Here is a 15031-nt window from a genome sequence, read left to right on the forward strand (position 1 = left end):
GCCTCCAATTATTCCTTCGGAGCCTAGACCAGGACCTTCAGGGATTCCACCGTCCCATCCCCCTAGGGCTCCTAGAGGGGCAGATGCCGATCCCTACGATACCTGGACAGATGATTCTTCACCAGACACCGATGACCTCCCTTCACCACCTTCTCCTTCTTAAAGCAGAAAGCGTTCTCCTCCAGAGGACCTTTCCTTCATTAACTTTGTGAAGGAGATGTCTGAATTGGTTCCCTTCCAATTACAGACCAAACAAGATGATAGGCATCAAATGGAGCTGTTGCAATTCCTGGATGCTCCCAAGGAAATAACCTCCATCCCTATTCACCAAGTTCTTCTGGATCTCCTCAAAAAGAACTGGGAACACCCTGGCTCTGTTGCTCCAGTCAACAGGAAGGCTGACACTTATTTGGTACAGTCAGCCCCAGGTTTTCAAAAATCTCAATTGGATCACCACTCTGTCATCGTGGAATCCACCCAAAAGAGGGCAAAGAGATCAAAACATCACACTTTTTTCCCCTGCAAGGAGCAAAAATTTCTAGATGCCATTGGTCGCCAGGTCTTCCAGGGCTCAATGCTCATCTCTAGAATCACTTCTTATCAGCTCTATATGACCCAATATAACAGGGTCTTATTTAAGCAGATACAAGACTTGACAGACTCCCTGCCTCAGCAATTTCAAGATCAGCTCCAAACCTTAGTAAACAAGGGTTTTGAGGCAGGCAAGTATGAGATAAGATCATCTTATGATATCTTTCACACTGCTACCAGGGTATCTGCAGCTGCTATCTCGGCGAGAAGATTGGCCTGGCTCAAGTCTTCGGACCTTTGCCCTGAAGTGCAGGACAGATTGTCTGACCTGCCCTGTGTAGGAGACAATCTGTTCGGCGAACAGATTCAACGAACGGTGGCAGAACTCAAGGACAATCATGAGACCCTGAGACAGCTCTCTCTGATGCCTTCTGAGTATGCTTCCAAGCAACCATTCAGGAAGGATACTAAAAAGTCATTCTTCCATCCAAAGAAGTCCTATCCACAACCGTCTTAAGACTCGTTCCACAAGACCTTTCCAAAAGGCCCAGTCTCGTCAGATATGAAAACAAAAGCCGCACGCAGCTCCTCAGCCGGGCCCTGCTTCCGGTTTTTGACTCCTGCATAGAGAGCAACAGCCAGCTTCCACTGCCTCAGATACCAGTGGGAGGTCGATTGTGCCATTTCCACAACAAGTGGCACCCAATCACCTCAGACCAGTGGGTCCTTGCCATAATCTCTCAGGGTTATCACCTGAACTTTCTCTCCATCCCACCGGACTCCCCACCTCGGCTGACGTGGGGAGCATCCGACCACTCACCACTCCTGGAGCAGGAGGTCTCCCTCCTTCTCCATTCCAGAGCAATAGCACCAGTGCCCTATTCCCAACAAGACCTAGGATTCTATTCCCGGTACTTTCTAATCCCCAAAAAATCAGGCGGCATTCATCCAATTCTGGACCTACGTGCCCTCAACAAGCACCTCCAACGAGAAAAGTTCAAAATGGTAACCTTGGGTTCTCTCCTTCCTCTTCTGCAAAGAGGAGACTAGCTCTGCTCTCTAGACCTTCAGGACGCATACACTCATATTGCGATAACTCCATCTCATCGCAAATACCTGAGATTTCTGGTAGGCCCCAAGCACTATCAGTACCGAGTGCTTCCATTCGGCCTCGAGTCTGCACCACGAGTCTTCACGAAATGTCTCGTAGTAGTTGCAGCCTTTCTCAAGGCTCAAGGTGTTCATGTCTACCCCTATCTAGACGATTGATTGATCAGGGCTCCCACTCGGCAAACTGCTCTGTCGTCCCTACATCTTACCTTACACACCCTGATTTCACTAGGATTTCTAGTCAACTATGACAAATCCTACTTAGTCCTATCTCAAACCTTATTATTCATAGGGGCAGAAGTGGACACCTTGCAGGCAAAAGATTTTCTACCTCGACAACGAGCTCTCTCTCAAATCTCTCTCGCACACCAGCTGCAGTCTCAGCGCTACACGACTGCATGCCGCTTTCTCATTCTACTGGGACACATGGCGTCCTCAGTTCAGGTCACCCCAATGGCCCGCCTAGCCATGAGTCATGCAGTGGACTCTAAAGTCACAATGGACTCAATGCATTCAGCCCCTCTCGACCATTGTTCACGTCACCGACTCACTCCGTCAGTCTCTCGCCTGGTGGAAAAATTAGATCAATCTCCTCCAAGGCTTGCCCTTCCAGGCTCCAGACCCTCAAATAATTCTCACCACCAATTCTTCCAATCTTGGCTGGGGAGCCCATGTGGCCAATCTGCAGACACAAGGCAATTGGTCTCCAGAGGAAGCCAAACACCAAATCAATTTCCTGGAGCTTCGAGCAATCAGATATGCTCTCAGGGTATTTCAGGATCGCCTCTCCAACCAAGTCATCCTGATTCAGACGGACAACCAGGTGGCCATGTGGTACATCAACAAACAGGGAGGGACGGGCTCCTACCTACTGTGTCAGGAAGCTGGGCAGATGTGAGCGGAGGCCCTCTCCCATTCGATGTACCTCAGGGCCACCTACTTGCCAGGAGTGGACAATGTGTTGGCAGACAAGCTAAGTCGCGCCTTTCAACCGCACGAGTGGTCTCTCAACCCCTTAGTGGCGGACTCGATCTTCCAACAATGGGGTTACCCTCATATAGATCTCTTTGCGACATGTCAAAACTGCAAAGTAGAGAACCTTTGCTCTCTCACTCGCAGCCAACACTCACAACCCAGAGATGCGTTCTCCCTCTCGTGGGCGACAGGTCTCCTATATGCATTCCCTCCACTTCCACTTCTCTCAAAGACTCTCATGAAGTTACGTCAGGACAAGGGAACCATGATCCTGATAGCACCTCACTGACCACGCCAAGTGTGATTTCCAATACTTCAGGATCTCTCCATTGCAGGCACATTCCCTTGGAAAGGACCCGCTTCTGATTACGCAAAACGACGGGTGACTGCGCCACCCCAACCTTCAAGCCTTGTCCCTGACGGCATGGATGTTGAAAGGTTAATCCTTCAGCCACTTAACCCTTCTGAATCAGTTTCCCGTGTCCTGATTGCTTCACGGAAGCCTTCCACGAGAAAATCTTATTCTTACAAATGGAACAGGTTTCAGTCATGGTGCTCTTCTAATCCCTTGACCCCTTTACCCGTCCAATCACGAAGTTTCTGGACTATCTCTGGCACTTGTCGGAGTCAGGTCTAAAAACGTCCTCCATCAGAATGCATGTTAGTGCGGTGGCCGCCTTCCATAAAGGTGTCGGGGATGTTCCTATTTCGGTACAACTCCTCGTAACACGTTTTCTGAAAGGCTTGCTTCAACTCAAGCCTCCACTGCGTCCTCCGGCCCCTTCTTGGGACCCCAACCTGGTTTTGGGTCGGCTTATGAAACCACCATTTGAGCCTCTCCGGTCCTGTGAACTTCGCTATCTCACATGGAAAGTGATTTTCCTTTTGTCAATCACTTCAGCTCGCAGAGTTAGTGAATTACAGGCCCTAGTTACCTATCCACCTTACAGTAAACTTCTGCAGGACCGGGCAGTACTCCACACTCACCCTAAGTTCTTGCCTAAGGTAGTATCAGAGTTTCATCTCAATCAATCCATTATACTACCTACCTTTTTTTCCCAGGCCCCATTCCAATCCAGGAGAGCAGGCTCTGCATAGCCTTGACTGTAAACAAGCTCTAGCTTTCTACTTAGACCGTACTGCTGCCCACAGGAAAAGCACTCAATTGTTTGCCTCTTTCCATTCCATCAAATTGGGGCAGCCTGTGAGTAAGCAGACTCTCTCCTCCTGGTTAGCAGATTGCATATCCTTTTGCTATCAGCAAGCAGGCATTCCTCTTCAAAACCATGTTAAAGCACATTCTGTGAGGGCCATGGCGACTTCAGTAGCACACCTACGATCGGTGCCGCTTCCTGACATTTGCAGGTCTGCCACCTGGAGTTCTCTCCATTACTTTACAGCCCACTATTGCTTGGACAAGGCTGGAAGACAAGATTCCATCTTCTGCCAATCTGTCCTGCGTAACCTATTCACAATTTGGTGTACCAACACCCTTCCGCCTGCCTGGTAGGGTTCAGGATGCCCTCGGCCAAATTTTACCCCAGTCCTAGTGCCTTGCGCACCTGGGTACATTTGGTGCACACTCTGACATCCTCAGCTCGGTACTCACCCATATGTGAGGACTACCATCCTGCTTGTCCTGTGAGAAAACAAATGTTGCTTACCTGTAACAGGTGTTCTCACAGGACAGCCGGATGTTAGTCCTCACGAAACCCGCCCACCACCCCGCGGTGTTGGGTTCGTTACGTTTCTTATTTTATTTTTCGGCACTTCCTGTAGCTTTTTAAACAAGACTGAAGGGGGACCCTTGCTGGCTGCAGGCTTAGTGCCATGCTGGGCATGCCCAGTAGGGGCCAGTCAAAGTTCTAGAAACTTTGACAAAAGTGTTCCATGATTGGGCTCCATCCTGTGATGTCACCCATATGTGAGGACTAACATCCTGCTGTCCTGTGAGAACACCTGTTACAGGTAAGCAACATTTGCTATTTCCTAAGACTACTCTTGAGTCTACCCTTTTTCACCCTTATCCCATGAACCCTCATTCTAGAGCCTCCTTTCCACTGAAAGAAGCTTACCTCCTATGCATGGGAATCTTTTATTTAAATGTCCCTATCATATATCCTGTATCTCACCTTTCCTGTAAGGGTGTACATGTTTAGATCTTGTCTATCCCCATATGCTTTAGAATGAAGTCCACTGACCATTTTAGTAGCAACCCTCTGGACCAACTTCATCCTGTTTCTGTCCTTTTGAAGATGCGGTCTCCAGAATTGTACACAATATTCAAATGAGATCTCATTAGGGACCTATATAGATGCAATATCACCTCCCATTAAACAGCCACGATGCTTGAAGACTGGAGAGTGGCCAAAGTGATACTGATTTTTCAAAAGACTTGAGGGGTGATCCAAGAAACTGTAGACTGGTGAGCCTGATATTCGTGAAGGGCAAAATGGTAGAAGCTACACTTAAAAACAAAATCACTGGCCATATAAATAGAAATGGCTTAATGGGGAGGAATCAATATGGTTTTAGCAAAGGAAGTCTTGCCTTACAAATCTTTTATATTTTTTTTTTAGGTGTAAAGAAACATGTAGATAAAGGTAAGCTAGTGATATATCTTATTTGGATTTTCAGAAGACAGTTGAGAGTCCCTCATGAGAGATTCTTCAGAAATTAAAAAGTCATGGGTTAGGAGGCAATGTCCAAGGGAAATTAGTACATTGTTAAAATACAGGAAACAGAGGGTAGGACTAAGTGGGTCAGCTTTGAGAATGAAGAAGAAGGTCATTAGTGGAGTACCACAGGGATTGGTACTGGGCCCTGTGCTGTTTAATGTATTCATAAATGATCTGAAAAAGGAAACTAGTGAAGTGATCAGATTTGCAGAAGACACAAAATTATTCAACGTTGTTAAAACATCAATAGATTATGAATAACTGCAGAAGGACCTTGTGAGACTGAGACTGGACATTTATATGGCAGATAAATGTTAATGTGGAAAATTGCAAAGTGATACACGGGGAAACATAATCCCCACCTACAGATAATACAGTTCTGCATTCTGTATTAGGAGTCACCACCCAGGAAAGGGGCCTTAGAGTCCTCCTCGGCAGTACATTGAAATCCTCAGCTCAGTCTGTGGCAATGGTCAAAAAAGCAAATAGAATGTTAGAAGTAACCCAAAAAGCAATGGAAATGAAACACAATATCCTATTGCCTCTGTGACTATACTTTAAGTACTGTATGCAGTTCTAGTTGCACATCTCAAAAAAGACATAGCAGAATTAGAAAAGGTGCAGAGGAGAGTGATAAATGCTAAAAGGGATGTAACAGATCCCCTATGATGAGAGACTATGGAGGTCAGGGCTCTTCATCTTGGAAAAAAGGTGGCTGAGAATGGGACATGATAGAGGTTAATAAAATCATAAGTGGAGGAGTAGACTAGTGATTAGAGCAGCGGAATACAAACCAGGGAAGCCAGGGTTCAATTCCCCTGCAGCTCCTTGTGACCTTGGACAAGTCACTTCACCCGACATTGCCTCAGGTAGATTGTGAGTCCTTTGGGGACAGGGAAATACTTATGGTACTTGAATGTAATCTGCTTTGAGTGACTGAAAGGTGGATTATAAATCACATATATAAAGGACAGTTATTTACCCTTTATACTAAAATGAGAGGACGCTCCATAAAACTAACAGCTAGCAGATTTAAAATAAATCATAGAAAGTACTTTTTTACTAGGTGTACAATCAAACTGTGGAATCTGTTTCCAGCGGATGTGATAAAGGCGACTAGCATAATGGGTTTAAAAGAGGTTTGAATTCCTGGAGGAAAATTCCATAAAGCATTATTAGCCAGGTAAACTAAAGAAAAACTATTGCTATCTCTGGGAGTAAGTAAGAAGAAGTAGATCTAATTTTTGGGGATCTGCTGGGATTTTGTGACCTGGACTGGTCACTCTACACTTTGGTCTGACCCAGCATGACATTTCTTATGTTCCTGACAAGGCTTCTATAAGTCATTTATTTTCTTCCAATCAGGCCTTCTGAATTCTAGAACTGTTGCTCTAGTACAGTTTGGTTCTGATCCAGTGTTCACATTGAGCCTCACAGTATGGTGATCACTGGTCTTCAGATTGTCCCATACCATAACATTAATGATGTGGTTTCCATTTGTCGCTACAGCTTCACTGTCACCTTACCATGAATGGACTAATCAACTAGTTGCTTCAGTTCTGCAAAGTCTCCCTTATTCCCTTCTAATTGACCCATCAACTGGCACTCTCCTATCTACGTCTGGTAGATGTAGATCCCCCATTAACGGTCTCTCGCCTTTGCATGCTATCCTTTGGGCATGTCCACATATACCGCTTCCCTTTGTGGCATTTGCATCTCTAGGCAGAATTATTTGGGGGTGGTGACAGGTGGGGGGGAGGGGGAACAAGCTAAATAAGAAGAGGGACATGCCAAAGTGATATTTACACACATTACTGCTCCCTGCCATTAAATTGGCCATAAAAGATACAATATGAAAAAGTCCCAAGGTTCTGTGCAATTTTTTTTAAATCTGTCCAGTTTAACCTCCCAGTAAAGCAATCATTAAAATTGTTTGATAGCCTTATTCAACCAATTCTTCTATATGGATATAAGAGTGAAGTCTAAAGTCTATACAGGAAGGGACAGAATCTCAATATAAATCCTGCACCTCCAGTTCAGTGATACAGTCTGCAACCACAGAAAGTTCCCCAACAATAGACCTGTGATACTGACCCTTACAATTCACCATACCAAAAAAAAAAAACCATTCAAATCCAGTTGTTACCTCAGTAACAGCAACACAAACATCTTCCACTGTCAGACACTGAGTGAAGTAACTCTGCAAAAAAAGAAATTTATATAACAAACCTGCTCTACTGTAACAGCATTGACTCCAAGGACTGAAACAGTAACAACCTTTGAATAGGATGCACTGTAAATATTATCCCGGGTCCTAGAATACCAATACACCACCTATTTGGTAAAACATAACAAACCAAATTGTTACAAGTTCATACACAGAAACTACATGGTAGCAGAATCCCTCACTTGGTAACATGCAAAACATACAGATAAAGGACCTCAAATTGGAACCAGAAACATGCAGACAAAAACTGAAATGGAAAACTTAAGAAGTCAGATGCTGTAAGTAGTACAATACTGGGAAAATATGAAATGCATCTTTCCTATACTTTGCAAAATACAAAAATAAGAAATGCACATTTCCAAAACAGAGATATTCTAGTCTCTAAAACCTGAAAATATTTTTTTTTTATTTTCTACTTTTGTTTGGGCATTATTTTGTAATTGAGTTGGTCCTGGTTTCTCCTTTAGCAGGATTTCCTATTAATTTTCCATTTCTTCTTTCTCTTGTTTCTTCCCTTCCTTCTCAGACATTGATCTTTCCCTTTCATTTTTTTCTTCTGTTGACGCTTTGTCGATTCATTGCTATATTTTGGAACAGTCTTCCTTCTCTTGTCCACTGGTCCTTTTTTCCCTCTCTTCACGTCTCATCTTTTCCCCAGTACTCACCCTTTCCCATTCCCCATCTCTTCTTCCCTAGCCTCCTATTCCCCCCCTGTCACCCACTCTTTTAGTTCCCCATTTCCACTCTTTATGTATCCCCTCCCCCCTCCCCAGCCTTTATCTGCTTTCCTCTGACTTTCATTTCTTCACTAACCCTATCTCCTTACCATTATTCATGCCCTTCTGGCATCCAGCACCTTTCTTCTTTCTCTTACTCCCTACCCAGCTGCCCATTCCCCTATTTAACCTCCATCCTAGTCCCATTTACACACTCCTTTCACAGAACTTACCTTTCCTGTGTCTCCCCCACCCCCCGATTATATCTCTTTACACTGCTTCTGAACTTTTCCCCTGTCCCTCCAGGTCCTTCATACCATCTCGTGATCTCTTCCTCACTCCAGACATTCTTCTCATGCTCCCCAGAGGCTCTTCTCACCTTCTCCATCAGTCCACCATCGGTTTCTCTTTCCCCACAGGCTTCTGTTTCCCTCCCCCAATCCCATCAGTCCCTACCAGTTTCTTACTCTCCTCTTCCACAGTCCTATCTGTCTGCCACCAGTTTTTTCTCTCCCCCCTTGAAGGCTACCATTTATCTCTTGTCCCATGCTGCTGTCCCCATTGCTCTTCTTGGTTCCTATTGGCCAGCTGGGTAAAGACATTCAAATCTCGCCGGGAGCACTTCCTGTAGGCTGGTCTTATTCGTTGCAAGATCAGCCTACAGAAGGTGCTGCTGGACAGCAAGTTTTGAACATGCTTGCCCAGTTGGCTAGCACAAATTAAGAGGAGCAGTGGGGAGAGTACCATAGTCTCCCACCTTTCTTTCATTGTCTAGGTCATGTGCATCTAATCGAATAGAGTTTAAGCAGCATAACTTCTGCTACCTCAGGGCCAATCTTGCTGTAGCAGCTATGCAGTATCGCAGCAGCAGGAAATATGCACCACTTTAATGCTGCTCCAGCTGCTTGATTGGGGGGGGGAGTGCATAACCGTGAGCCACTGCTTTGCACTGCAGTGGATCGGGTGGGGCTAACAAATGCCCACCCAATCTTATTCTGAAACTGGGATTTGCAAGCCATTTTTTGAGGTGGCACTTGCCATCCTGTAGCAAAGCCTATTGTTTGTGGTGGCAGCCTACAGAGTATACCTACATATATATTCCATCTGTTAAGTTTCTGTGGGCTGTCTTGAAGAAACTTAACTGCTCCTAACTTACCTGGTTTTTCAATGGCTTTTACTTTGCCCCTGACCCTTCAACTGCACACCCCCCCCCCCCCCTACACACACACACACACACACACACACACTCCACACTCCTGGTGTATTTACCTCCCGGTCCTGATTATCACAGAACCATAAATCATTTACTGCCACCATATTATTGTCATCTTCTACCTTAGTGGCTTCTAGATCAATGATTTTGTCAGTTGGACAATAAAACTTTGTATATATAACTTTCCAAGTTGTTTTTCAACCTTTGGTTTGTATCCTGTCTGTTCTTCCTAGGGATTGCACCAATCCTCCTACTGCTACTTAACCAGCTTCCTTGATTTCCTTAATTCATAGTCATCTAATTTTCATCTAGTGTTTTAAATTCCTAAACATAACAATTTACTACTACTACTACTACTACAGTGAATCCATCTGCTAATACAGGACTCTTTGTACACCTCCCCAAAAATTCATTCTGGTTACTATATGTGCTGCTTACCTGTGATCTTTTTTCACCATCTCCCAATAAATCTAGTAATCTCTCTATGTTGGTTACTCGATGAGCAAAGATAGTTTTTTCTATTTCTTGACAGTTGTATCCCATCTTTACTCAACAGACCGTCTTCATTGAATATCAGATTGTGATCTAAGAAACCAAATCTTTGTTGACACCATTCACTCATTCGTATGTTCATTTCCTGGGTGAATCTCTCTTGTCTTGCTTTTACTCCTGTATTAGAAAAATGCCTTTGCATGCTTTATTTCTTTGTCTACAGGAATATGGTACATTAAAAGACTGGTAAAGAAATGAGGTAACAATTTGAGAGTCTAAATCCAGGTCCAAAAACCTCCCAAAATGTCTTCCAATTTAAATATTTGTTAGGTTCCAGGCTTATTTTGATAAGAAGTATTTGGGTACTCTGAGTTTTAGAATTTTGACTAAGTGCTTCTAGTATCCTACAGATAGGAAAAACTTACAAGATAGCCACACTCCATGATACCTGCTAGGCTGTGCATTTCTGGTTTCTTGGTGGTTCTGCTCTACTTTCCCTTTCAACACCTGTTATGGGGAGGAACAAGGACAGAGTGAGTGTATACTCTTCAACACCCCTGCAGCAGCAATGGGCCTGATGCCCATAGACTATCAGGCTGGCATTAGCCAGGTTTCTATTTGTATCGTGCTTGTAGGAACCACTGGCCAATGAATACATCGAGGAAAGTAAAACATCTCATCTCTGAAATATGAGCCCTCCCCTCTGTGGCTGAGAGGTTTGCATAGTTGGAGGCTTCCGATGTGGTAGAGCCACTCTCTTCTGTTGGCAGGAAAGGCCCAGGATATGTAATGCAAGCTAGTGTTGTGATCAACTTTATGAAAAGTGTTACTCATATTAACTAATTAACTATGATGTTAACCTATTCATGCCTTTCTCTCTCTTCTCCTAGTTCCATTACCCTTGTTCATTGTAATTTCATTTCCTATGCACAAGTTTTCAGTTTTATGTTATCCTGCACTCCTTGTTCAAATGTAAACCGGCATGATGTGATCTTATCATGAATGCCGGTATATAAAAAACCTAAATAAATAAATAAATATTGCTGGCCGAGGGACTTCTGCCAAATCCTCATTTTTAAAATCTGAATTACGTAGAATGAATTACATTCTTCTGTTGGACTGACCAGTTCTCCTTACATGGAGATTAAAGGGAGAAGGTATGTTGGTCTACTACCTACTCCTCAGGTATTCACAGCAGAAATCATCTGAAAAAGCCATTACCTGGCTTGAATTTTCTTTGACTGGGCTCTGGAAGATTTGAACACTTTTGTCTAGTGAGACAGAATCAAAGGTTACTTATCGGAAACAATTAAGGAAAATACAAAGTCTTGTGAAATTTGACTCACTTAGAAGTTAAAATTATGTCCTGATAATGGATAATACTGTTCTGATTGCAAAAACTGGGAAACTTTAGCATCATAATAATGTCTTGCTCTGTTCTTCAAGCACTGCATCCTATTTCCAACAATGGACAGTATAGGTCACAAGTACCCCAGCAGGATCCCAAAGAATAGATCCAATCCTTGCTCATAATCAGGGATAAGCAGTTGCTTTCCCAAGTCTTCGTAGCTAATGATGGTTTATGGACTTTTCCTCCAGGAATCTGCCTAAACCCTTTTAAAACTCAGTAAGCTAACTGCTTGCACTACAACCTCTGGCAACAAATTCCACAGTTGAATTGTGCGCCGAGTGGAAAGTAGTTTTCCCTATCTGTTTAAATGTGCTACCTATTGGTTATATGGAGTGTTCCCCTAGTCCTTGTACTGTTTGAAAGGGTAAATAATTATTTTGTATATCCATTCCACCCCATTCCAGATTTTAGAGACCTCTATCGTATCTCCTCTGACATCTTTAAGTAGCACTTTGGTCACTTGCTAGGGTGACTGTTAACTCTTATGGATCCTGCTGACCTAGATTTTTCAAGTCTCCTTTCTAGGACCCCTGAGTGGTTTCTGTCTTAGAATTGGGTATGTGGATATTTTAAAGGTTTTCCTTGTATTTAGCTTAGAATCTACAATATAAATGCGCTCTGACCAGTCCACAAATGCGCAGTAGAGTGTGGCTCAGCCCAACATGCCACACATGCACAGGCGCCAGAGCACATTGGTCAGAGCGGAGCGGCGCCGGCAAGGAAATGGAGCCGTGTGAGGGCTGCGGGGAGGCCGCACGAGAGAGAGAGTGTCTGCGCCGTCTAGCAAGAGCGGGGCCATGCTTAACGGGACGCGCGGTGCTGGGGGGGGGGAACGGTGTGTTGTCATCAGTTTCAAACACACAACAGACGTGAGAACTTTGCAAGGTCTGGCAAGAGCACAGCGAGAAAGAGGGAGTGGAGGCGGGCTGAGGGAGAGGGAAGGGGTTGTGGATGAGGTGAGAGGATGGAAGGAAAAGGTAAGAGGGATATGAGTACGTAAGTGGGGAAGGGTAAGAAGTGGAGAAGAGAAAAAGAGGAAGTGGAGGTGGGCTGAGGGAGAGGGAAGGGGTTGTGGATGAGGTGAGAGGATGGAAGGAAAAGGTAAGAGGATATGAGTGCGTAAGTGGGAAAGGTAAGAAGTTGTGGAGAAGAGAGCGGCTCTAACAGACGTGCCGGTCTGACCGATGGAATCTCGCCCGTTTGAATGGGCCTAACGGCATGTTATGATATATTTCAGAGGTGGTGTTATTGGTTGCTTATTTCCTTCCTTTCTTTTGTTGAGGTTGGATCCATTTTGCATTTGAGGACTGAAGAAATCTTAATTGGTGTTTGTTTTTTTTTACCTTTTGTGAAATGTTTTTTTTTCTTTATAGAAAATGGAATGTTATCTTACACTTTAATTTATTTCAAATTTTAAAAGAAAAGCTTCTTAGAACACACAAGCTACTTCAGTGCACCTATAAATATAATAGACATAATGGTAAAGTAAGAAAAAAAAAAACTACCTGAAGAACTAAATGGTAGGACAGAAAGGGATCTAAACTGCCTGGTGTGCTGAACTCAGTATATTAGGTTACATTATGTATTACTTCCTTGTTAGTTGGTTTATGTCAGCTATTTCAAACTGGCAGAGCAAAAGGCTTGACTGTGTGGATCATGGAGGGCCCTGTTCTGCAGGACCTTTCTCTAATTTCCAGTCTGTGAGAAGAATTCTAAAGATACAGTCTTGTTCTGGATATGAAACACTTATTGCAGAAAAATCTCTTATTTATAAGGGTACTGCTCTCAGTTTTAGAATTGAAGACTTTTTATTAGCAGGGCTGTCCAGAAGTGAGATCTTTTGAATTATTCATGTATTTTTGCCGCCTTCACTTTAGTTTGAGTCAAAACCATTTTTAAACACATGGTTCCCACATGGTGGAAACACTTTTTGTTCATAATGTTGGAGAGTTACTAGAAGATTGTTTGATGTTAAAGTAAACAGTAAGAACACAGCATGATGGGTTCTTTTTGCTTTGAGTAAACATGACCTAAAAATTGTAGGGTAAAATAGTTACCTCCTGCCCTTTTAATTGATCAAATGACTTTAGTTATAGGTAAGGCTCTATAGCAAGAGACAGCAGGGAGGACATTTTGGAAGCAGATGTTTTTTTGTTGGTGGTTGATTTTTTTTTACATTTATACTCATTGGAAGTTGTCAGTATTTACTGAATTTAATTAGTGAGACTAATTCAGTCCTGCAGCCAGTGTGCATCTTCCAGATAATGGAGATAAGTTTGTGGGGAAAAAAACTTTGGTTAATCTGATTAACTGATTTGACTTTTCTGGTATGACTGAGGAAGCAGACTTGTGTCCTGGCTAATTTCTGGTTTTATATTAATACTAATGAAAAGTGCTCAGCGTTGCTCAGATAATCTGATCTGTAATATCCTGGGTATGTACACGCCTGTGTGTGGGTGCCTGTGTCTGTGTGTGTGTATCTGTATCTGTGCTTGGTGGGGGGGTTGCCTGTGTGTGTGTATGTACACGTGTCTGGGCCTATGCTTGCCTGTATGTGTGTGTTTGGGAGCCTGTGTGAGTGTGTGTTCGCCTATGCCTGCCTGCGTGTGCCTCTGCCTATGTGTATATTCGCCTGTGCCTGCCTGCCTGCATGTGCCTGTGTATGTTCGCCTGTGTGTATTTGTGTCTGCCTGTATGAATGTCTTTCTCTGCTTGTACGTGGCTCTCTTTACCTGATTATTTGTCATTGCCTTTGTGTGTGTCTCTACCTATCAGTGCCTATGTGTGCCCATGACTGCTTGTGTATGTGTTTGCCTGGGTATAAACCTGACAAACAGGTCTTTGCAGATGGAGCAGATTGTCTATGCACAGTACAACACCTTCCACTGTTGCAGGCAACACCTGTTGGCCAAACACAGACACGACAGTGTGACTGACTAACCGACATGACACAAGCCTTTTACATACATATATATAGAGAGAGAGATGTCAAAACAATTTTCAACTATTTTCAGTTTGATTCATGTGGATTTTTTAAAATCTAGAACTTAATATTCTATAGTTCAGTATCAGCTCATGAATTTTGCGTTGTCGCTCTGTTTACATTTTATGAAACCTGGAGGCCACACACATCTAATATAAAGTAAAGAAATGAGGTAAAACTCATTAACACTTTTTGAGTTTGAGAATGTTTTCATCTTTTCCTATGTTGTAGTTGATCAGTATGAAGTTTGCTAAGTAAAATTTAAAATATTTTATATTAAGTTTTCTATGTTAGAGATTCTTTTCACTGTGTCTGAGATGCTATTTGCATGAAAGCCCTTTTTAATATTTAACCATCCTAACAATTGCAGTGGTCTGGCCGCAGGAGAAGATAATGGACAGAGGGGTTACATGCTGACATTTGTCATCGCCTACCTTCGGGTAGGTCAGTCTTTTTTTCTTTGTCCAGAAAGTGATGCAAATATTGACATACTTAGACTACAAAGCCACACAGAAAGCTTTAGAATAAAGCCTTATAAAGTCAAAAGCAAATCTGTCTAATGAATTGTTATATTGTATGCTATTGTTTTATTGTTGGGTTTTACTTTTTGTTTTATCCCTGTTTTTCATGGTTATTTTGCTATTGTTCCTATTGTATTCTCTTCACCGCCTTGAGCATTGTTTATGCAAAGATAG

At 43.3% G+C, this 15031-nt stretch overlaps 1 protein-coding gene across 1 annotated transcript in view; it reads left to right on the top strand.

The window, feature by feature from the left end:
• The window catches only part of AGPS (alkylglycerone phosphate synthase), a 394780-nt gene that overhangs the window by 336458 nt on the left and 43291 nt on the right, over positions 1 to 15031 (top strand). Inside the window, exon 15 of the mRNA XM_029605879.1 lies at positions 14707 to 14776. Within this exon, the coding sequence (XP_029461739.1) occupies positions 14707 to 14776 (70 nt within the window). The remainder of the gene's footprint in view (positions 1 to 14706; positions 14777 to 15031) is intronic.

This window comes from Rhinatrema bivittatum, chromosome 6, assembly GCF_901001135.1.
Source record: "Rhinatrema bivittatum chromosome 6, aRhiBiv1.1, whole genome shotgun sequence".
Classification (NCBI taxonomy): domain Eukaryota; kingdom Metazoa; phylum Chordata; class Amphibia; order Gymnophiona; family Rhinatrematidae; genus Rhinatrema; species Rhinatrema bivittatum.